The 21,942-nt window shown below is 45.4% G+C and overlaps 2 protein-coding genes across 2 annotated transcripts in view; both read left to right on the top strand.

The window, feature by feature from the left end:
• The window catches only part of ccdc88ab (coiled-coil domain containing 88Ab), a 32,883-nt gene extending 12,837 nt beyond the window's left edge, over positions 1–20,046 (top strand). The window contains exons 10-31 of the mRNA XM_043255815.1: positions 367–525; positions 2,370–2,516; positions 4,338–4,485; positions 4,665–4,834; positions 5,662–5,799; positions 6,540–7,610; positions 7,690–7,817; positions 8,485–8,623; positions 8,698–8,874; positions 8,950–9,111; positions 9,991–10,268; positions 10,375–10,518; positions 10,624–10,810; positions 11,359–11,504; positions 11,629–11,721; positions 14,406–14,608; positions 16,052–16,093; positions 16,378–16,455; positions 16,997–17,161; positions 18,573–18,629; positions 19,130–19,279; positions 19,997–20,046. Of these exons, the coding sequence (XP_043111750.1) occupies positions 367–525; positions 2,370–2,516; positions 4,338–4,485; positions 4,665–4,834; positions 5,662–5,799; positions 6,540–7,610; positions 7,690–7,817; positions 8,485–8,623; positions 8,698–8,874; positions 8,950–9,111; positions 9,991–10,268; positions 10,375–10,518; positions 10,624–10,810; positions 11,359–11,504; positions 11,629–11,721; positions 14,406–14,608; positions 16,052–16,093; positions 16,378–16,455; positions 16,997–17,161; positions 18,573–18,629; positions 19,130–19,279; positions 19,997–20,046 (4,032 nt within the window). The remainder of the gene's footprint in view (positions 1–366; positions 526–2,369; positions 2,517–4,337; positions 4,486–4,664; positions 4,835–5,661; positions 5,800–6,539; positions 7,611–7,689; positions 7,818–8,484; positions 8,624–8,697; positions 8,875–8,949; positions 9,112–9,990; positions 10,269–10,374; positions 10,519–10,623; positions 10,811–11,358; positions 11,505–11,628; positions 11,722–14,405; positions 14,609–16,051; positions 16,094–16,377; positions 16,456–16,996; positions 17,162–18,572; positions 18,630–19,129; positions 19,280–19,996) is intronic.
• A 69-nt stretch (positions 20,047–20,115) lies between these two features.
• LOC122356758 lies at positions 20,116–21,208 on the top strand. Its single transcript, XM_043255814.1, has 2 exons — positions 20,116–20,134; positions 20,526–21,208. The coding sequence occupies exons 1-2, from the start codon at positions 20,116–20,118 to the stop codon at positions 21,206–21,208; spliced, it is 702 nt and encodes a 233-aa protein (XP_043111749.1).
• Positions 21,209–21,942: the final 734 nt, after the last annotated feature.

Below are 21,942 nucleotides of genomic sequence, written 5' to 3'. Positions count from 1 at the left end.
CATCTATATCGAGCCTCGCGTTTAGTTTACAGTTATAATGTTTAGCAATTTAGTCATAATTTAGCATATTGTAATTCAAGTATATGTACTGATAAATATGATTGATCATCAAAGATACCTACCATATCTGCGGTTCTTACAGAAATATTCTGCAGTGTCGTGGCATTTCCAATAAAAATTCTTTTTTTTTTTTTCTCTGTGACTGATGAGCGGTGTTGGCTGATTTAAGATCAGACATACTGACGTGTATGGAGCATAACGTGTATTTTGGCTATTGCTCTATTCCAAAATGTTCACTTGACTGTAGAAAGACACAGCTGTCCGGTCTAAGACGGTCGTTTGCTGAGACACTGGTGTTTTTGTCAGAACCTGCAGTTGCTGTGTGATGCGCGGTCACTGCGGGCGTATCGTGACGAGCTGGACGCTCTCCGAGAGAAGGCCGTCAGGGTGGACAAACTGGAGAGTGAAGTGAGCCGCTACAAAGAGAAGCTCCATGACATTGAGTTCTACAGGACCAGAGTGGAGGTGCGTATACATGACTACATGATCGTGTGTGTTCTCCAGGGAATGCTGGGAATGCTTTGGCGGTTATTGATCGTGTGTGTTCTTCAGGGAATGCTGGGAATGTTTTGGCGGTTATTGATCGTGTGTGTTCTTCAGGGAATGCTGGGAATGTTTTGGCGGTTATTGATCGTGTGTGTTCTTCAGGGAATGCTGGGAATGTTTTGGCGGTTATTGATCGTGTGTGTTCTTCAGGGAATGCTGGGAACGTTGTGGAGGTTATTGATTGTGTGTTTACGAGGGAATGCTGGGAATGTTTTGGCGGTTATTGATTGTGTGTGTTCTTCAGGGAATGCTGGGAATGTTTTGGTGGTTATTGATCGTGTGTGTTCTTCAGGGAATGCTGGGAATGTTTTGGTGGTTATTGATCGTGTGTGTTCTTCAGGGAATGCTGGGAATGTTTTGGCAGTTATTGATCGTGTGTGTTCTTCAGGGAATGCTGGGAACGTTGTGGAGGTTATTAATTGTGTGTTTACGAGGGAATGCTGGGAATGTTTTGGTGTTATTGATCGTGTGTTCTTCAGGGAATGCTGGGAATGTTTTGGTGGTTATTGATCGTGTGTTCTTCAGGGAATGCTGGGAATGTTTTGGCGGTTATTGATCGTGTGTTCTTCAGGGAATGCTGGGAATGTTTTGGCGGTTATTGATCGTGTGTGTTTTCAGGGAATGCTGGGAATGTTTTGGCGGTTATTGATCGTGTGTGTTCTTCAGGGAATGCTGGGAACGTTGTGGAGGTTATTAATTGTGTGTTTCAGAGGGAATGCCGGGAATGTTTTGGTGGTTATTGATCGTGTGTGTTCTTCAGGGAATGCTGGGAATGTTTTGGTGGTTATTGATCGTGTGTTCTTCAGGGAATGCTGGGAATGTTTTGGCGGTTATTGATTGTGTGTTCTTCAGGGAATGCTGGGAATGTTTTGGCGGTTATTGATCGTGTGTTCTTCAGGGAATGCTGGGAATGTTTTGGTGGTTATTGATCGTGTGTGTTTCAGGGAATGCTGGGAATGTTTTGGCGGTTATTGATTGTGTGTTTACGAGGGAATGCTGGGAATGTTGCGTGTGTTTCCGAGGGAATGCTGGGAATGTTTTGGCGGTTATTGATCGTGTGTTCTTCAGGGAATGCTGGGAATGTTTTGGCGGTTATTGATCGTGTGTGTTCTTCAGGGAATGCTGGGAACGTTGTGGAGGTTATTGATTGTGTGTTTACGAGGGAATGCTGGGAATGTTTTGGTAGTTATTGATTGTGTGTTTCTTCAGGGAATGCTGGGAATGTTTTTGGCGTTATTGATCGTGTGTGTTCTTCAGGGAATGCTGGGAATGTTTTTGTTATTGATCGTGTGTGTTCTTCAGGAATGCTGGGAATGTTTTGGCAGTTATTGATCGTGTGTGTTTCTTCAGGAATGCTGGGAACGTTGTGGAGGTTTTGTGTGGTTGAGGGAATTGAATGTTTTGGTGGTTATTGATCGTGTGTTCTTCAGGGAATGCTGGGAATGTTTTGGTGGTTATTGATCGTGGTTCTTCAGGGAATGCTGGGAATGTTTTGGCGGTTATTGATTGTGTGTTTTCAGAGGAATGCTGGGAATGTTGTGTGTGTTTCGAGGGAATGCTGGAATGTTTTATGCGGTTATTGATCGTGTGTTTTTCAGGGAATGCTGGGAATGTTTTGGCGGTTATTGATCGTGTGTTCTTCAGGGAATGCTGGGAATGTTTTGGCAGTTATTGATCGTGTGTGTTCATGAAGGAATGCTGGGAATGTTTGTGTGTTCATGAGGGAATTTGATGGCTGTTATTGATTATCTGTGTTCATGCAGGAACTGAAGGAGGACAATCAGGTTCTGCTGGAGACCAAGAGCATGCTGGAGGATCAGCTGGAGTCATTCAGAGCTCGATCTGATAAACATCATGAGCTGGAGAAGGAAAATCTGCAGATTAAAAACAAGATCCATGACATGGAGATGGTGAGAGAGCACAGAGTCCATTAATACAGCACTATACAGCACCTCATTAGTTTCCTCTCTCTTATTTGTCCTTTCTAATTGTAAAACATTTTAAGGGTCGATTGACTATTAAAATGTTTTAGAATAATATACCATATGACATCTAGTCAGAAGACGTACACTAGAGAGCAACTTTAAATCTGAGGGCCCTAATATCATACACCTGGTGCAGTGCGGCGGTTCATTTAACAAGCAAATGCATTTATGCCCATTTGTGAGCCCATGAGCGTGCTGGTCTAACAAAGAGTGTAGTCAAATGCATTGCTATTTTGAGGAACTGAAGATAGACTGCCCCATAGATTACCTCAAACCTGGTCTAAGGTGTAAAGTCAATACCGCTGTATTTTCTTTGTGGTAAATGTCAGGTATTTATTTCGATAACAATAACAATAATGATATATCATTATTATTATAAATGTAAAATATATGTAAAATAGCAGATTATGTTATGTTTAAGTTGTTTCAGTAACTGTGCACAATAAAATCAATTAACAAATTTAAATGTAAACACAAATTCTGTATTTATACCCTCAAAGCACAATTTAAACTAAAATAAACAAATAAAAACTTTAGAATTTTTGAAGTCCTCTTCTTGAATTAAGCTTGCATTTTTTTATTTTACTGGACAAAGGCTTGCTTGAGCAGAAGAGAATTATTTGAAAACATTGAAAAATATAACAGATTTGACTGTTATAATAAATGTGTTAACAGACCTGTTGTAATTTTTATAATCGTCATACTTATTTTATTTTAAAATTGCATGAAATCGAAACCAAGCAGCTAACGAGTAACACCCTTTTAGTGTAGATTTGAACCCTGGTTTAAAGCAGATAGACTGAATAGTGTGTGTATTAGAAAACATAAGGGTCTGCAGTTTATTTGCTAATCGTTTGAGGCCCATCCTTCCTCTTCTTGAAATGATTGTAGTGTCTTTGACGCTGCTGACATTTTGCTGGTTAGCGTATGCCTATATCTGATCACATCACGTCATCATTCAGTTTAATTTCTCACTTCTCACTTAACATCAAGCCCCTCCTCAGCCTCACGTCCATCTTCCTCCATGCTTGTTTTCACTCGGCACGTGAACAGTGAACCGGTCGCACACGACACTACATCAGCTAGACTTATCGTTATTATGACGAGGAGACAAATCTTTATAGTGAGGAGAATTTTTAACGGTATATCGGAAACGATAAGATATCGCCCGTCTCTACCGGGCAGGTCCAGAGCGTGTTGACTTTGCTTCTTCCACACAGGGATGAGCAGCAGCACACATGCCAAACATTAAAAACTCACAAAGAGATTACAGTGTGAAAGAATCGCATCGTATCATAGCGATCCGCCACGGTGTGAGGGAATGGGAGATGGGATGGTTTTTGCACGTTACACCCAAACTCAAGATTTTTCCCATTAATTCCTAATTATTTCAGATTGACGTGTCATGTGAAATGAATAATAGTTTTGTTGTTGTAATAAAAGTGATGTTGTTGCTTGTGTTATTTTGGGAACACTTTTTGATAGTCCAACTTTGTCTAGAGTCTTCTTCATGCCGTGTAATTCACAACATACTGACTGTCAGAAACGTTGCAAGTATATGTCAACTCATACTAACCTTAAACCTACCCTAACAGTCTACTCTGAGAGTTACTAGACATGTAGTTACGAAGTTACATACAGATAGTAGAATGTCTAAAGTGGACTACCGAGATAAAGAGTAACCGTTATTTATTAGATTGGGGTTAAATTGTGTGATATATGTGGACCGATGTTGTTGTGTTTCAGGAGCGAGACATGGACAGGAAGCGCATGGAGGAGCTGCTGGAGGAGAACCTGACCCTAGCGGTGGCCCAGAAACAGAGCATGAACGAGTCTCTTCATCTGGGCTGGGAACTGGAGCAGCTCTCCAAAACCACTCCTGAACTCACTGAAGGTACAGCCACAGACGGGGCATGCGGGGCATATTCAGTGATTAATCCCTGATTATGATGCTTTGCCAAGATGGTGAAGTGACCCAAATACAGGATGTTTTCTGAAGGAGCGCGACTCTGACGGGTGTCTGTGTGCTGAGCGTGACTCTGAGAGCTGTTGTGTGTTGTGTCGTGAACGCAGTGCCGCAGAAGTCTCTGGGTCACGAGGTGAGCGACCTGACGTCCAGTCAGCTGCTGAAGCTGGAGAAGGAGAATCAGATGCTGCTGAGGAGCGTGGAGGAGCTGAAGGCCTCCGGCGAGAGCAGCTCACGCCTCCGACTGGAGAAAGACAACCACAAACTCAGCCAGCAGGTCAGGGTTCATACGCTCTCAACACACAAGTCACAACATGAAACCTCATGTTTGTTTGTGAGACTTGACTTTAAAGAGTGATGAGTCAAACGTGTTTCTACATCAGTTTTTTTCAGCTGCTTACACACGTTTTTTTTTTTTTTTTTTTTTTTTGTAAAAAAAAATTATACTGCTCCTTTAATTAAGAAACTGTTTGGGAAAAAACTATTGAGGTATATGGCATGTTTTGTGTTGTTTTTGGATTCTTGTGCGAAAACAAGAAGATCTCAAGGGGTCTCCCAAAGAATCCAATTGCTCACAGTTTGTTGGAAATGAAGCACTGCATTGAAATTATTACAAAAACAATAATGGTCTGAGAATTAGTGTCTGGTTTAGCAGATTTTGTGTGTTTCTGCTGTTTGAGAGTTTGTGACGAGACAAGATTTAGATTCTGATGAATGATTATGAAGACAAACGTGTTTCTTCTTCAGAAAAACGACTCTCATTGAGAGCAGGATGTGTAGTGAGGAAGTAAAAGTCCGTTCTGGTGTGGCTTCACTAAGCTGTAAATAAAATCTGTTCCTCACACAAAGAAAGGAGAACCGTTTGAACAGAATGGGTTAAATGCTGCGTGGTCTTAACAGAAACTGAGCTCTCAGAGCAGGATCATATTCATCAGTGAGTAATCCGAGCTCAAATCTGATTTAGGTTCAGTTAAGCTTCTTCCAGAGCATTAACCGCTCATAGGAGTTTGATTGCTCATTATGAGCGTGTCCATCTGTGAGAAGAGTCACACCGGCAGGTCTGTGTCCATGAGTGTGTGAAACGGTGTGTGTGTGTCTGCGCAGCTGGAGCAGCTGCAGGCGGAGCTGAGCGCAGACAGGGAGAGTCTGCGCAGCTCTGAGAGTCTGAGCGCAGACCTGCTGAAGGAGAAGGCTCAGCTGGAGAAGACTCTGGAGACGCTCCAGCAGAACTCTGACCGACAGGTACTCAGACACAACACCAGCCCCCAACAGCACTGATGGCCTAAGACTTTAAAACCATAGACTATTATTAACTATAAAACAGCAGCTTTCAGACCGTCACCATTATACAAACATCAAATATCAGACATACAGTAGTGTTTTCATTTTATTTTTCTGTGTAAACATGGACGTGTTTGTGAATGAAATGGCACTCAAGTTAAAAGAAATGTACTTCTACCTTGGAAAACATTAAATGAAATGGCAAAGCAATAAATTCAAATTAATTCATAAAGTCTCTTTACTATTATTATTAGCATACTATCAAACTCTCTAATTCTAACGTTTGGTAATATTTCTATTCATAATTCACAATTAAATTAAAACACTCCACTATTTCTAAAAAATAAAATCAAGGCAAAACATAAAATTTTAATTCATTGATGAAATCGCCCAGTCCTGATGACGCATACCAAGTTTTGTACCAATGCATTAATGCATTAAAATACAGTATTTTATGACAAATTCAAAATGGCTGAGGTTGAAAATTTAGACATTTAACAACTCATTGATCAAACAAATCTGCAGCACACTCTTCATCAAATTCGGTGGCAAATTATTCAAGAACAGTTTAGCCAGTCATCTGGGATTTTCCTGTAAATCACACAAATTATAAGAATTAAATATTTCTTTAAGAAGTGTAAAAGTGAGGCCATGCACAGTCCCGTACATGTTCATGGATCTCTGTCTGGTCTGTGACGCAGGTGAAGGGTCTGGAGCAGGAGAACGATCATCTGAACCAGACCATCGCCTCGCTCAGACAGCGCTCTCAGGTCAGCGCCGAGGCCCGCGTCAAAGACATCGAGAAAGAAAACCGCGTGCTGCACGAGTCCATCAAAGAGACCAGCAGCAAGCTCAACAAGATGGAGTTTGAGCGCAAACAACTCCGCAAAGACCTGGAGCACTACAAAGAAAAAGGAGAAAGAGCCGAGGAGCTGGAGATGGAGGTGCATCGACTGGAGCGAGAGAAGGAGAGCCTGCAGAAGCGTCTCGCTGCTTTGGCCATCACCTGTGGGAAGGTGGAGGTGCTGGAGAAGGAGAACGCAGAGCTGGAAGCGGAGAGCAGGAAGCTGAAGAAAGCAGCGGACGGTCTGAGGAACGTCTCTTATCAGCTAGAGGTCCTGGAGAAGGAAAACGCTCAGCTGGACGAAGAGAACCTGGAGCTCCGGCGCATGGTGGAGTCTTTACGGTCCTCCGGAGCGAAGGCTGTCCAGCTGGAGCTGGAGAACAAAGAGCTGGAGAGCGAGAGAACTCAACTTAAAAAAAGCCTCGAGCTGCTGAAGGCTACGTCCAAAAAAAACGAGCGTCTGGAAGTCAGTTACCAAAGCCTAGATGTGGAGAACCAGCGGCTCCAGAAAGCCCTGGAGAACAGCAGCCGCAAGATTCAGCAACTGGAGGGAGAGCTTCAGGACGCAGAGCTGGAGAACCAGAGCCTGCAGCAGAGCCTGGAGGAGCTAAAGATCTCCAGCAAGGGTCTGGAGCAGCTGGCACAGGAGAACGCCGGCCTGGAGCAGGAGAACGCCCAGCTGGAGAAGGACAAGAAGCAGCTGGACAAGGAGAACAAACGGCTGCGGCAGCAGGCTGAAATCAAGGACTCCAAGCTCGATGAAGATCACCTGCGCATCTCACAGCTCGAGAAGGAGAATCGCTCGCTGGGCAAGGAGGTCTCTGCTCTCAAAGACATGTGTGGACGCGTGAAAGACCTAGAGAAGGACAATAAAGAACTGGTCAAACAAGCCACCATAGACAAGAAGACCCTGGTCACTCTGAGAGAGGTAACCAACTGACCTCCACAAGCGTTTAGTTGACTGAGCATCTCTTATGTGAATCTTACTGTGGTGTTTCCTGTTGCAGGAGCTGGTCAATGAAAAACTAAAGTGCCAGCAGATTAACAATGATCTGGAGAAGCTGACCCATGAGCTTGAGAAGATCGGCCTCAATAAAGAGGGGCTTCTGGGTGATGAAGAGAGCTCTGATGACAGGTAATTCACTCGAGAAATCAGGGATGTAACGTTTAGTGGTTGTATGATAAATCTTGATAAAATTTAGTATTACCATTTAATTTTAATCGATTAACACGTTTTGAACAACTGAGGATAAATAAATACTCTCCAGCATGAAGCACACTCCGTAGATTCGTTTTATGTGAAAGCATGGTGAAAAAGCTGAAAAGGAAGTTTTCATGTATTCTACAAATTAATTTATTCAAGAATTAATTATATGGATCTACCTCTGAAGATCCTGAATGTTTCCAGACAAGACTGGATGGTATTTTGTTTTCATCTTCTCTCCATGTAATGTCTAATACAGCATTACTGCTTTGTTGGTGGAGGTTATGAGAAACAGCTGTAGTTCTGCTGCTCCATCAACTCCACCTGCTGTCAGAGTCTGTGTATTCACATTCAGTCTAAAACAGAGCGTATCTGCAGGCCCTGCTGTGAATTTTGATGAAAAACAAGCACATGTGGATTCTACACATTTATACAAAATACATTTATTAATCTATTAACATGATACTGATCAAATCGATCATATAGGTCACTATAAGCGTGATCAGAAGTGTTCATACTGTTACATCACTTCCGGAGCTAGGGCTGAAACAGCATGCTGGGGTCACGGTGTTCCTGTATAAAGTTTCTTCTTTGTCAGGTTTAAGCTTCTAGAGTGTAAGCTGGAGTCCACTCTGAGGTCGTCTCTGGAGATCAAAGCGGAGAAGATCGCTGCTCTGGAGGCCCGACTGCAGGAGTCCTCCAACCTCAACCAGCAGCTGCGGCAGGAGCTCAAAACGGTTGGTCAGGCTTGGGCTGGGGGTGGGAGTCACCATGGATTGAGTTTATTAAGGCCGATTGTGTCTACCCGCAGGTGAAGAAGAACTACGAGGCTCTGCGGCAGCGGCAGGAGGAGGAGTGTTCGGCTCAGAGCTCGCCCGCTCGAGGACGGGAGGACGCTCAGAGCGTCAGGAAATGGGAGAAGGAGAGTCAGGAGGCCACACGAGAGCTTCTGAGGGTCAAAGACCGGCTCATAGAGGTGGAGAGAAACGTAAGTACTGTAGGACAGCAGCTCAGCGCTGTCTGGGTGTCTTCACGTTAGTTGACACTGCTGATGTTTGTCCAGAACGCCACTCTCCAAGCAGAGAAGCAGGCTCTCCGCACACAGCTGAAGCAGCTGGAGTCCCAGAGCAGTAATCTACAGGCGCAGATATTAGCTCTTCAGAGACAGACCGCGTCTCTCCAGGAGAACAACACCACGCTACAGACACAGAACGCCAAACTACAGGTCAGAGACGCTCTAATGTGTGTGTGCACGTCACACACAGGCTGTGTTTAGCTTCATGTTTGCACTGTGTGATTTTGGCCATGAGACAAATTTTGAAAATCCTAAAAGATTCCTATAATCCTAGGATAACGCTCAGGGAATTCATATTGCTTTGATAAACACGGGTTGAGCTGCTGTTTTCACGTGGGAGTGAAGTCCTGCTTACATCATTCTTCTTAAATACACCGCTAGCGCCGCCAACCGTAATGCAGCTCACAGTCACTGAGCGTGTGGGTTGATAATGTTACTGTTAAAGTCTGTAAAATGGACAAGCTTTTCTTGTTCCCTCGTACAGTCTGACATTTAATGAAAACTGAGATCCCACAGTGTGACCTGATCATCATGTACAGCTCTTTAGAAGCTCTTTGCTAAATGGCCTGAGCAAAAATGCATTTTCTGCTCGATTTGAAATTCATGGTTACACTTAATTTTGAGGCCATTATACCAACTATAAGTAGCTTTATTACTACATGGCAACTAATTCTTATCAGGGAACCTACGTTACTGACGAGACGCGCTTTTATATATATATATATATATATTGTGCAATATATTGCCCAGCCCTGAAAAAGTGGACTATAGAAGGAAAGTGTTAGCAAATTGTTGAACACAGGGAAGATGTGATTGAAGCGTATATTGTGTGTGTGCTGCGATCATTATAACACTGAAAGGGTGGATGTTTCTCCTGGTGAATGTAACAGGAGTTCGCTTAAAAGCTTTTCAGGCTCCTGAGAGCCTCACAGAACGATCTGCAGCTCTTAAATGGATGCTGTAACCCTGCCCTGTGCTCATTTACCAGAAGCACACTTTGAGCTGAAGGAGTTTGTGATGTGCTGGCAGGTGGAGAACTCGACGCTGAACTCTCAGAGCGCCGCGCTCATGTCCCAGAATGCTCAGCTGCAGACCCAGCAGTCGGGCACAGAGAGCGAGAGGGACGTGGCCATTCGAGAGAAGGAGGAACTGCGCACGGTCTACGATCTGCTGCTCCACGACCACGAGAAGCTGTCAGCGCTGCACGAGAGGCAGGCGGCCGAGTACGAGGACCTGATCGGCAAACACGGAGAGCTGAAGAGCGGCCACAAGAGCCTGGAGCTGCAGCACCGCGGCCTGGAGAACAGGTCAGACACGGCCAGGAGCCAGCCTCAGCCCCAGACACAGCTCTGTGTGTGTGTGTGTGTGTGTGTGTGTGTGTTTACACGTGTGTGTGTGTGTGTGTGTTTGCAGGTACAACCAGCTGCTGAAGCAGAAGACCGAGCTGGAGCAGCTGGAGAGAGAGCTCACAGCAGAGCGGGAGAAGATGATCTCTGACAGCCGGAGTCACCAGGACACGGCCGCGCAGTACCAGAGACTGAGCGAGGAGCACCACACGTGAGTGTTTCTGAGAGAGAGGTCTCTGAGAGACCACGGCTGACCTCTCACTCTCGCGTGTGTGTGTGTGTGTGTGTGTGTGTGTGTGTGTGTGTGTGTGTGCAGGCTCAGCTCCACCTACCAGCAGCTCCTGAAGGACAACGAGCTCCTGCAGACGGATCACAAGACCCTGAAGAGTCAGCTGAACACGGCCCGTCTGGAGCAGACGCGTCTGGAGGCAGAGTTCTCCAAACTCAAGGAGCAGTACCAGCAGCTGGACATCACCTCCACCAAACTCACCAACCAGTGCGAGGTATCCTGATCACGTCACCCTCAGTAGTTCAGCAGGGTGTACCTCACATGTTCATATAAGACCCAGAGATGCAGCGTTTTTCACAGCGTTATGGGATTCCAATAAGATAATGAAATGAAAGTTTAAATTATAATTTATATTTTAAAAAATCTTAAAAGTATTTTGTTGCAGCATGTGGAAGCAGCCTAGTTTTAACAAAACATGGTTTTAACAAAAAATAAACAAAAACAACTAGACTTATATAAATGTAAAGTTGATGCACTGCATGCAAATCATTTCCATTCCCATGCTTATATTGTTTCAGATTAATATAAATCACATTGAAATGCAAACGGAGGAATCATTAATCAGGATTGAAATGCATGCATCTTATTGTATGCACGGTTCTTGGAAATGTGGAACCCGTTCTAAAATGGACCGGTTCTCCATAACCCAACCCTAATCTGTATGGCTCTAGGCATGTGAAGTTCTCATGGGCTTTTTAAACAGCTGTTTGCAAACACAGACGTGAAGAGAGTAACCGTATTTGTGTGAAATGTGTCCTGCAGTTGTTAAGTCAGCTGAAGGGGAACCTAGAGGAGGAGAACCGGCACTTGCTGGATCAGATCCAGACCCTCATGCTGCAGAACCGGACCCTGCTGGAGCAGACCATGGAGAGCAAAGACCTGTTCCACGTCGAGCAGAGACAATACATGTGTGACATCACCATATTTCTGCTCGCCTCGTTCTCTTTTATCTTCTAAAACGGTTTAGCTGTGATCTGCATGTGTCCTGTGTGCTGATGCTACCGTACTTCTCTCTGTCTCTCTCGCACACAGTGATAAACTCAATGAGCTGAGGAGACAGAAAGAGAAACTGGAGGAGAAGATTATGGATCAGTATAAGTTTTATGACCCGTCTCCTCCGCGACGGTAAGTGTGCCGTCTCAAGTACATCACTGGATGTGTTTGTCACACGCAATGCCACAATAAACCCGAGAGATATCAGCCAGTCCTTTGTTTGCTCATTCACTATTCCCATATAGTAAATGGGTTTTTCAGATCTCATTTTGCTGTTCGTTGGGCCGCATGAAGCCTGGTTTCTGTGCAGCACACACTAGAACACACCCTTTAGAGCACAAACCACATCAAAACTGCCTGGATTCAACACAGAACGCTATATATAAAGTATAGCAGAGAGGAGAGGATCAGATATCTCAAACAGTTATAGCCTGAAAGTTAAACAGCACAGACTAGAAGAAGAAATAAGACGAGAGCCATCTGAGAGAGATGCAGGGCTAACTTAGATTGCCTTGGCTTATTAGACAACAAGTAATGTCCACTGTTCTGCTCAGTGAGGGAAAGAAATGCCACTAGATCTGGATGCTCTGGAATATCTGTGCCATGTTTCTTTCACTCCGAGCAGGATCATGCCCTCACTGTCAGGACATCTAGTCCAAGTGTTGTTTGGTTTGCTCCCAGTTTGAGTAATATTGTTCAGAATTACTAAAGTGGTTTCTTCTAGGTCTCTAAACAACTTTGGAAGTTACAAGGCACCCAAATTTTATTATTTATAATTACTGCCCTCAAACCCAGTGACATCTTTAAAGTCCATTTGTATTAATGCATTTACACAACCTGCATTGGATTCAGTCTTTCTGAGTTCATGCCGTCATTGAGAACTGAACCTGTGACACTACAGGAATGCAAACTAGCTCTTAAAAATATTTAACATGCAGCCTGGGCAAATACTACCTGTCTAATTCTCATCTATTTATTTATAAAAGCTGTTGAGAGACAAACTAAAGACTTCATTTGCTGCTCACTCCTTGAAACAGACAGTGGTACACCAATACTACATGCCGTCCTCTCTCAAATTGCATGAAGCAATATTAGGTTGCTTTAAGTTGGTTACAGTTAAGCATTCTTCTCTGTAATCTCCACCAGGTTAGTCTCCAAGCCCCGACATTAGGACAGAGTTTCTCCACCTCCCCTGAAAATGCAAACTGATACAACTTGCTGGTGATGTTGTGGTAACGGGCCTAATCATGGATATTGAAGGCCTAGTGGAGGTCTGGTAGGGGGATGCTAAACAATCTAAACAAGCCAAACAATTAGCATACTGATAGTGGAAGACTGGAGAGAAGCATCTGTCAGTTTCTGAGGGATAAATGCATTTTAAGCGCAGGCCTTCGATAGGGCAGCTGGGAAATGAACTCCCATTAAAAGTAGAACTCAAAACATATTATACTCATTAGTTCCCCTCACTAATGTGCGCACATAAACTAAAGTGCCTCGTAAAGACCGCTGGTGCCTATGGTTTCTACAATCTGCATGGGCTTTTGGAAGCCTCTGATGCTGAACGATCCTAGCAGATCCTTAATACACAGCGTGGCACATTAATGCATTTATCATCCCAGATGTCTAAAGGATGTTCTCTCAAATAGGAAGCACCACACCTCATAGGTCTGTGATGCCCTTCAGAGAACTCAAGTGACTCCAGAAACTACAGGATAAACAGTTAACAGGATAAACAGCTTAAACGTGTCTGTGGACTGCTAATGCCATTATGCAGATGCACTTCAATAAACAGATTTAGTAGATTCAGTGACAACCCACACACCTGTGCGAATTTCATCAGTTACACAGCGATTGATCTTCTTTCCTTCGATAGAAAGTATAAATCACTTCTCGGAGGCACGTCACTGAGCTGCATGCTCCGTAAACACCTCGCTGGATTTCTCCGGGCTGGTCTTACTCCCAAATTCAGCATTTCTGCCTGAGGTGATTAAATTGGGATTAGGTTGTTTGAGAGTAGAAATCCCTGTCTCATTTTCCTCTCTTCAGTTCTGTGGAGGAGAACAGATGGCACGGTTTATCTCCACTGAGTGTGTGTTTAGTTGGGACAGGCACACAGCTTCAGATCAACAGATTTTTTTTATTTGCAACGGCGTTATAAGTGCAACAGCTGTCTCACAGAATAGCCCAGAAGTCCTGCAGAGATTAGCTCAAACCCTGATCACCTGAACTAGACAATCAAGTTAGAAGCAGGTAGGAAATAAACTTTGCAGGAGAGTGGGTCTCCAGGAGCGTGGATAAACCCCTCTGGAGTAACAGATAGCATTAGTTTGGCTAATCTCTGTTGAGGACAGCAGCAGACTGGGCTTCTCTTGTGAGGTTTGGCCGGATGCCATGAGGTTCTCTCTGGCACATGTAATGTTTGAGGGAAATCTTGGAGAATTTCCAGGTGTCCTGAATACTGACTAGTTGCCAGGTGACTGAACTAGTAGACACTGTCTGTGTCCCAAAGAACTTGAGGTTATGACTAGTCTACAGCTCTGGTTCACTGATATTATCATCACCATAAATACCAGAAGTTGTTGTGATATGTTTTTAAGCCAGTACCACCCATCCCTATTCAATTAAGATAATAAAATGGCAAAAATAGTATACAGGCCATTACCCTGAAGGTGTGATTGTGGATGAGCGCCGAAGCCACAGTCAGCCTGAAGTTATCTGGTAGTTTAACACCTCAGATCTGTGTTTTGGGGTTTCAAATGATTGCACCAGGTGCTTCACAGGACACGGGTAACTGAGGAGAGCAACTGTTTCTGCAGGAGGGGCAACTGGATCACGCTGAAGATGAGGAAGCTGATCAAGCCGAAGAGTCGCGAGCGCATGCGTTCTCTCACACAGACCCCGCCCCGCTCCGAGTCCAGCGAAGGCTTCCTCACCCTGCCTCATCCGGACAGTCAGGACAGCTCGTCCGTGGGCTCGGGGTCTAACTCTCTGGAGGACACGCTGACCCTCCGCAGCAGCAGTGAGTATGAGCGCCTCTGGCTGGCTCCGTCTCTGATTCACTCTGATGTCCAGCTCGGCTCAGAGGCATGGTCTGGCTGCTCGTACACGTTGGTGGTGTGTGTGAGTATATAACTGAGGAATGTCACTCCTGCTCCCGTCCACCGTCATCGGTTATGTGACCCCAAACTTTTTCTGAAGAATCATTTCTTGGTTAAAGGTGTCATGAACTGCCTTTTTTATTTTGTACTGTTCTCTGAGGTCCACTTATGTTATTATGATATCGACCGATATTGATTTTTACCAATAACGATGGCTAGGTTGGACCACACCTGCCGATAACCAGGTAATTAACTGATAGTTTTTAAAATGGACACTGGATAAAATTTTTAAAAACATAACACTCCATGCAAAATAGTACTCAACTTTATTACAAAAAACAAATTGTCACACACGTGACGTTTTCTTTATCCTCAGAAATCCGGTGTTGTGTATCTAGTTATCAAAATAAAACTTAAAACATCTTTAAATTACTGAAAAATGTTTGCATTGTTTTAATTATTTTAGTAGTAGCAGTACGGCCGAGTTTAACCGAACTTTTATTTTGGCAGGTTGTCACGAATAGTTTTACAGTTCTGTGTGACGCTAGTTTTACTGAAATGAAACGTTAAAAGGCTCATGAAGTGCAGAGCTTGTTTATGTATTTCTGTTAGTTCGTGAGTCTTCTCCAGTATGTGTGGAATAGTCTTGCTGTCTGTGGAGCGTTTAGTTTCCATGTAGACCTTCATGTTCGCCTCTTTTGTAAAAACGAACTACAATATAGTGCTGAACGAAAAATCACATGTGATTATTCACGTGCATCTCGTCAGTAAAGCTGGTTCTGTGATCAGATGTTAATCTCCGTCACCTGCTTTCAGATGGAGCAGCATTTTCTACACAGAGCCAGAGTTCACTGACTACACGCTGTTTGTGTGGCTTCTCAGTAAACTACAGCACATGAAAGCACATGGAAATACCTGTCAGCTTCTGCTCAATTGTGATATCATTGTGATTTAGAATCAGAATCAGAATCAGAATCACTTTATTGCCAGGTATGTTTGCACATACGAGGAATTTGTTTTAGTGACAAAAACTCTACAGTGCAACACGATAACAAGACAAGACAGATATAAAGAGAATTATGTACAATTTATTTAACGTGCTACAGTCCTCCTACTACAGTCCTGACAAAAACGAGCAGAGTTCTGAACTTACAGGATGTTTTAGTAGTGCAGTTACCTGCACAGATGTCAACAGATCAAGGGAGTTCATGACCCCTTCAATCGATCGTCACTGTGACCAGTCTTAAGTCAGTTAGTTAAATGTGCGCCTCTCCGCTGGAGAATGACTTCCACAGACACACGTGTATGAGATGTATGCTCTGGCCTGACACTCTCTCTTGTGTTTTCTTGCTTTCTTTGCCAAGGGAAGAGAGTTGAGAAAAGCCAAACGCAGGCTTCCTCTAACGGTATGCAGTCAGTCAGCCCATGAACACTCTGCATTTGTGTTCTTCTCTGATATTAAAAGGTGCAGTGCAAACAGTGTGTGTGACTGCATTCGGCGCCATACTTCTCCATCTGTGTGATCTGTGCCTCCCCAGCATTGCACCCTTTAATACTCATTTGCTGTTGTCCTGTGGGCATCGCCGGTGTGGTGTGATCATGTGATCATGCTGTGGTATGAGCATCGGTTCACCTGCTAACCTGCGTCTGTTCTCTCCTCACGCTCGTTGCGTTTCTTGTCCGGCAACAGCGCTGAAAAAGCTTCCGTTCATGAGGAACCGATCCAAGGAGAAAGACCGAGTGAAGGCCGTCTACCGCCGCTCTATGTGTAAGACACCTGATCGTCTTCATCATCACTCACACATCAGCAGCCGTCTAAAGCACTCCCATCATGCATCACTTCTCTCCTGACCCACACACAACTAGTGAAAATAAATACACTAACTGCTGTTTCACGCCAAGTATACATCAAACACATTTACATACGATACGCTTCAGACAAATACCCTGCACTTGTTCTTTCAGTGTACTAAACCAGTATACTTATTCACTAGAACAGCTTTTTTATGCGTAATGCAGTAATAGCTCAGAAGTACAGCTGAGGTCCAGATAAAGGTTTGTTTTACTTCAGGTACACTCTACACTCACTTCTTTACTGTCGGTTACGACTTCAGCCCTCAGATCAAGTCAGATCTGTGTGGAGATGTGTGTGATGATCTGAGTGTGTCTGCTCAGACCTCCTCATCAGGGACTCCTCAGGTGGTGTGAATGAATCATCTCTCCACCGATCACATCCTCTTCATCTCTTTCTCGTCTTCAGTGTGTTAATGCGGAGTGTGTGTGTGTGTGTGTGTGTGTGTGTGTCTCAGCCATGAACGACCTGCTGCAGACGATGGCTGTGTCCGAGGGCCAGTGGTCCAGCAGCACAGATCATCTGGAGGCTCCAGACGAGGCCATCGGGGCCCAGCATGTGAAGGAGTTCGGGTCCCTGGACTACGCCGGGCTGTGTCTGACCCGGGGCCGCTCCGATACAGGTCTGAGGTTACTGCTGGATTTTGGTTTTGGATAAGCATTATTTGGGGTTGTAGTAATTCAAAGCTGTAACGAAAATATTCACTGAGTATCGGTTCATTATTGTGACGCAATAGTTTTCTTTATATTAGAAAAGCACAACGTTTTTTGGGGTTTCTTAAGTGCACTAAATAAAAATAGACCCTGAACGATGTATTTCTCTTACCTTTATGAGCAACATTTACATATTTAATGTGTTTCCACTGATGTCCTGAGGCACGCTTCAGCTTCCTGTCTCGACGCAAGCCACTGGATGTGCACCTAATAGCGTACTTTTATCTAGAATAAATGTTTAAACTCACAGTTTGATGTGCTTTAAAGGTCCCCTGAAGTGCCTTGAGACACACAGCATTATTTTGTGTAGTGATGTAACCCTACAGATCGAGCAGCCCGCCTCCAGTGGCGCCAGGGACGTTATGTTTATATCCGCTCTGACCAGAGCTGCTGAGCTGCCTTTGACTGCCATAGTCTGATAGATTAGCCCTAGATTCAGCGTGAAACTCTTATTAAAGCAGAACAGTGAACAGTGCTGAGGCGGAGGAGTGCTAAGTGTTTATTCTATGGTTGGCTCTGCGTGATGGTGGTTCTGGCCCGGAGACGAGGTCCGGTCAGACTGTGAGCGCTGCCGTGGATCACGTGACACAGCGAGAAGCCAGACCTCGTCTCTTTACACCGTCTGAATCAGCTCACCGTACAGAACACAGATCTCAGCCTCAGCTTCAGCGTCTCTTCAGACTCAGAGAGCGTTTGATTGGTCGGGAGATTTGATGAGAAGCAGAACTATTGATCTGAGAGTTCATTGATCCTAAAAAAAATCATTGATCCACTTTAGCCACTTTAACATCTTCTAAATGCACATTTAGTTTTTTGGCGCACACTGGCTTATAGATAAACTTCACACTATTGATACTAATTTTGATTTTAGGGGGGATTTTATATCTATAGATTTTACTTTTAGCAAGTCATAATTACAACATCACTTGGCATTGTCTCCACGTTGCGTTAGAATCCGATTAAAAGAATAAAACGATTAAAAAAAGAATAAAAACGGCCCTAGGAAAGATCTTCATGATTAGCCTGTTTTTGTGTTTTTTTCCCAATGATTGGACGACTTCAGCACAAGTGTGGTTTGTTTATAGTTTCTGCTTCTCTTGCAAAAAGGGCAGTGTGAAAGTGAGCCGCTCCAAACAACAACAAATCAGCACTCGGTCCGGACCAAAACAAGAGACCTAGCCCTGAATACACCCTCAATTCAGTTGCTTTTTATTTTTAACTATATTAATCAACACTCAAATGAAATGTTTTAATGCAAACGGGTAGATTCCCGTAACGCAGGTTTTAAATGAAGTGCTCGGTGTGTGTGGTGTGTTGTAGGAGCAGCCGTGTCCAGTGAAGACGTCACGCAGCTGTCGGAGGAGGAGCGAGCTCAGGGTGAGTGACCGCCAGCGTCTGTCCGCTCCATCTGTTGACCCGGCGGGAGGTCAGCTCCTCGGGCTGCGGCTAGCTAGCGCCCTCTACTCTCATTACATGGACCAAGCCTTCATGCATCTTAGCTCTCTCAGATGCTCCTGAAAAGAATGACACTTTGTGCTGTAGTCAGAGTGAGTGCGTGTGTGTGTGTGTGTGTGTGTGTGTGTTTGAGCAGATATCACCAGATGATGAGGAGAACACGCGTCTGAGTCATAAAACAGCCTCAAGCGTGCTTTTCTGTGATGATGAGTCAGTCAGGGAGTCAGTCTTTCACATAGAGATGTTTAATTCATATTAAAATTATACACACCCTGTCCTTACACCCAGCCTTGTGTCTATGAGGTCTTAACACACACTAAACCCGTGCTGTCCTGGAGTGTGTGTGTGTACGTGAGGGGGGGGTGGTTTGTTATGGTTTTTTTCAAGTGTGCAGGATTAATCCTAGAGTGTGTGTGTGTCAGGTGTGATGAATGAGTGCGGCAGCCTCACAGCGAGAGCCGGCCTCTGGACAGTCCGGCGAGAGCAGCGAGGGCGATCCACAGGCAGTGTGAGTCTGGACAGTCCGGCGAGGAGCAGCGCTCTGGAGGGCAAACGCAGGGCTAGATCCACAGGCAGCGAGATGGTGTCCCTGCAGCAGTTCCAGAGAGACAGAGACACAGAGACACACACACAGAGACAGAGACACAGACACACACACACACACACACACACACACACACACACACACACACACACACACACACACACACACACACACACACACACACACACACACACACACACACACACACACACACACACACACACACACACACACACACACACACACACACACACACAGACACACACACACACACAGAGACACACACACACACACACACACACACACAGACACAGAGACACACACACACACACACACACAGAGACACACACACACACACACACACACACAGAGACAGACACACACACACACACACAGACACACACACACAGAGACACACACACACACACACACACACACACACACACACACACACAGAGACACACACACACACAGACACACACACACACACACACACACACAGACACACACACAGACACACACAGACACACACACACCCCCGCTCCGTCCGGTCATCATTACCTGCTCATACAATCATCTCTGTTCTCTGTCTGGTGATCTTATTAAAGTGAGCTGATGATTTCACAGGCCTGGAGTCTCAGACACTGTTAGTGAGTCAGGTGCTTTAAAGCATTACTTCACTTCCCTGATGATTTACTCACCTCCACGTCATCCAAGAAGTATTTTTCTGTTTCGTGGACTTCAGTGGTGCTCAGCAGGTTCAAAGAGCTCTACGTGATCCCAGCCGAGGAATAAGGGTCTTATCTAGTGAAACCGTCACTTTTTAAGAAAAATAAACATTGAGTAGGTCAAACATTGAAGATCATGAGGTTGTGGGAGACCAGTCAGTGGACACCAAACGTTCCAAAGCTTTGAGAGAAAAAAAACACAGACGAAAACAAATGAAACTCATGATGATACATCGATGATGCTTTGGAACGATTGGTGTCCACTGACTGCCATTATTTGACTGCAGTTAAAAATCTTTCTTTGTGTTTTACTGAAGAAATAAAGTTGGAGTTGAGCAGATAAACATCTCAATCAATCAATCAATCATTTTTATTTATATAGCGCTTTTAACAACACAGGTTGCTTCAAAGCACTGTACAGTATAATGACAGGGATGTATAGTGACGAGAGTGACCAATTTCTTATTAAAATCTGACACATGTGATGTAATAATTAGAAAAATACCTAGCAGATATGTTGCGGCGTGGATCCTGCTCCGTTCTCAGTGTTTCCTGTCCCTGCGCAGGCCGGTCTCTCAGCGTCCGGAGCGGTGTCCAGAGAGCGTGTGAAGAGCCGGGGCATCCTGCGCTCGTCCAGCGGTAAGGCCTCAGCAGGAGCCGGTCAGCCGGGCCGCCCCAGCCTGCGCAAGGCCGAGAGCACCCGGGCCAGAGGGTCGGCGCCGCCCCGAGCCGGTCTGTCTGCGCAGAGCAAGGCCTCGTCGGCGTCGCTGTCGGAGCGTCTGGACACGGCCGCCGGGCTGCCCCGCGCCAGCAGCGTCATCTCCACGGCCGAGGGCTCGGTGCGCCGCACCAGCATCCACGAGCTGCTCTCCAAGGACAGCCGTCAGCCCGTGCTGGTGGACCCGGCGCCCGCACGCCCCCAGAGTGAGTACAGTGACCCAGCCCTGCCCAAGTCCGCTAGCATGCCCTGCCGCGTAGAGGAGCCCGAGCCGTCCAGCCTGCAGGCCTTTCTAGGTCCCTCCTTCACCGTAGACTCCATCTTTCTGGACTCCATCTTTAGCGAGCCTGCGGTGACGGGCGGTGCTAGAAACCAGGCCATCCTGTCGCTCAACACGTCCCTCGTTAGTAGCATTAGCGGCCCTCCCCATAAGGCCAAGCGCTCAGACGAGGCCGAGGCCGAGCCCTCGGAGGACGGCCAGTCGCTGTGGTACGAGTACGGCTGCGTGTGACCCCTGACCCCGCCTGCATGAGTCTGTGATTCTTCTGTCGGACCGAACCTCCATCACTCCTCTGTTAACTGCTCTGTGTGTGTAGCGCTGCTCCACCTCCGGGCTCCTGGCAGCGAGGCTCTGATTGTTGTGTGTGTGCATGGCTCTGTGGTGTTGACTCTGCAGGAACACACACCGCTCGTGTCCATGCATGCCGTGTGTCCACGTGCCGTCCTTCAGGACACTGACTCCTCTGTGATGTGGCTTGCTCTCGTTCTGCAGATGTGGAAGTGTTACAGGAAAACAGGAAGTCTAAGAGCAGAGGCGGAGCTCAGAGTCTGTCCTGAATTCACACGGTGAGTGTCCTCATCCTCAGCAGACTCTTCCTCCTCACTCATGCTCATCATCATCATCACAACCAAACCTAGCCTTAAAGGGGTCACGACATGGCTTTTTATTACTTTAACATGTTCTTGATGTGTAAAAGCACTCCAGTCAATGGGTGCCATTCAGTAGAAACTATCGGCTTCTTCCTTACGCTGAGATCCTTCTGATATGAGAACAAAGATATTTAAACCAGACTCGTCTGTATGCCGTGTGCAGTGTAGACGAGACTTCTGTTATCTTTTGGCGTGACCGAACGCCGGTGGGCGGGGCCTGTGCCGCTCTGGAGGCGTGTTTTCCGAGGATTATTGCGTAAATGCTTTTTACTGAAAACATTTGAAGCTATGTAACTTGCAGGAAGTGTTCAGCGT

This window comes from Puntigrus tetrazona, chromosome 13 (assembly GCF_018831695.1).
Source record: "Puntigrus tetrazona isolate hp1 chromosome 13, ASM1883169v1, whole genome shotgun sequence".
Classification (NCBI taxonomy): Eukaryota; Metazoa; Chordata; class Actinopteri; order Cypriniformes; family Cyprinidae; genus Puntigrus; species Puntigrus tetrazona.
The sequence above is the reverse complement of the archived record's forward strand: the minus strand, read 5'-3'. Positions and strand labels throughout refer to the sequence as shown.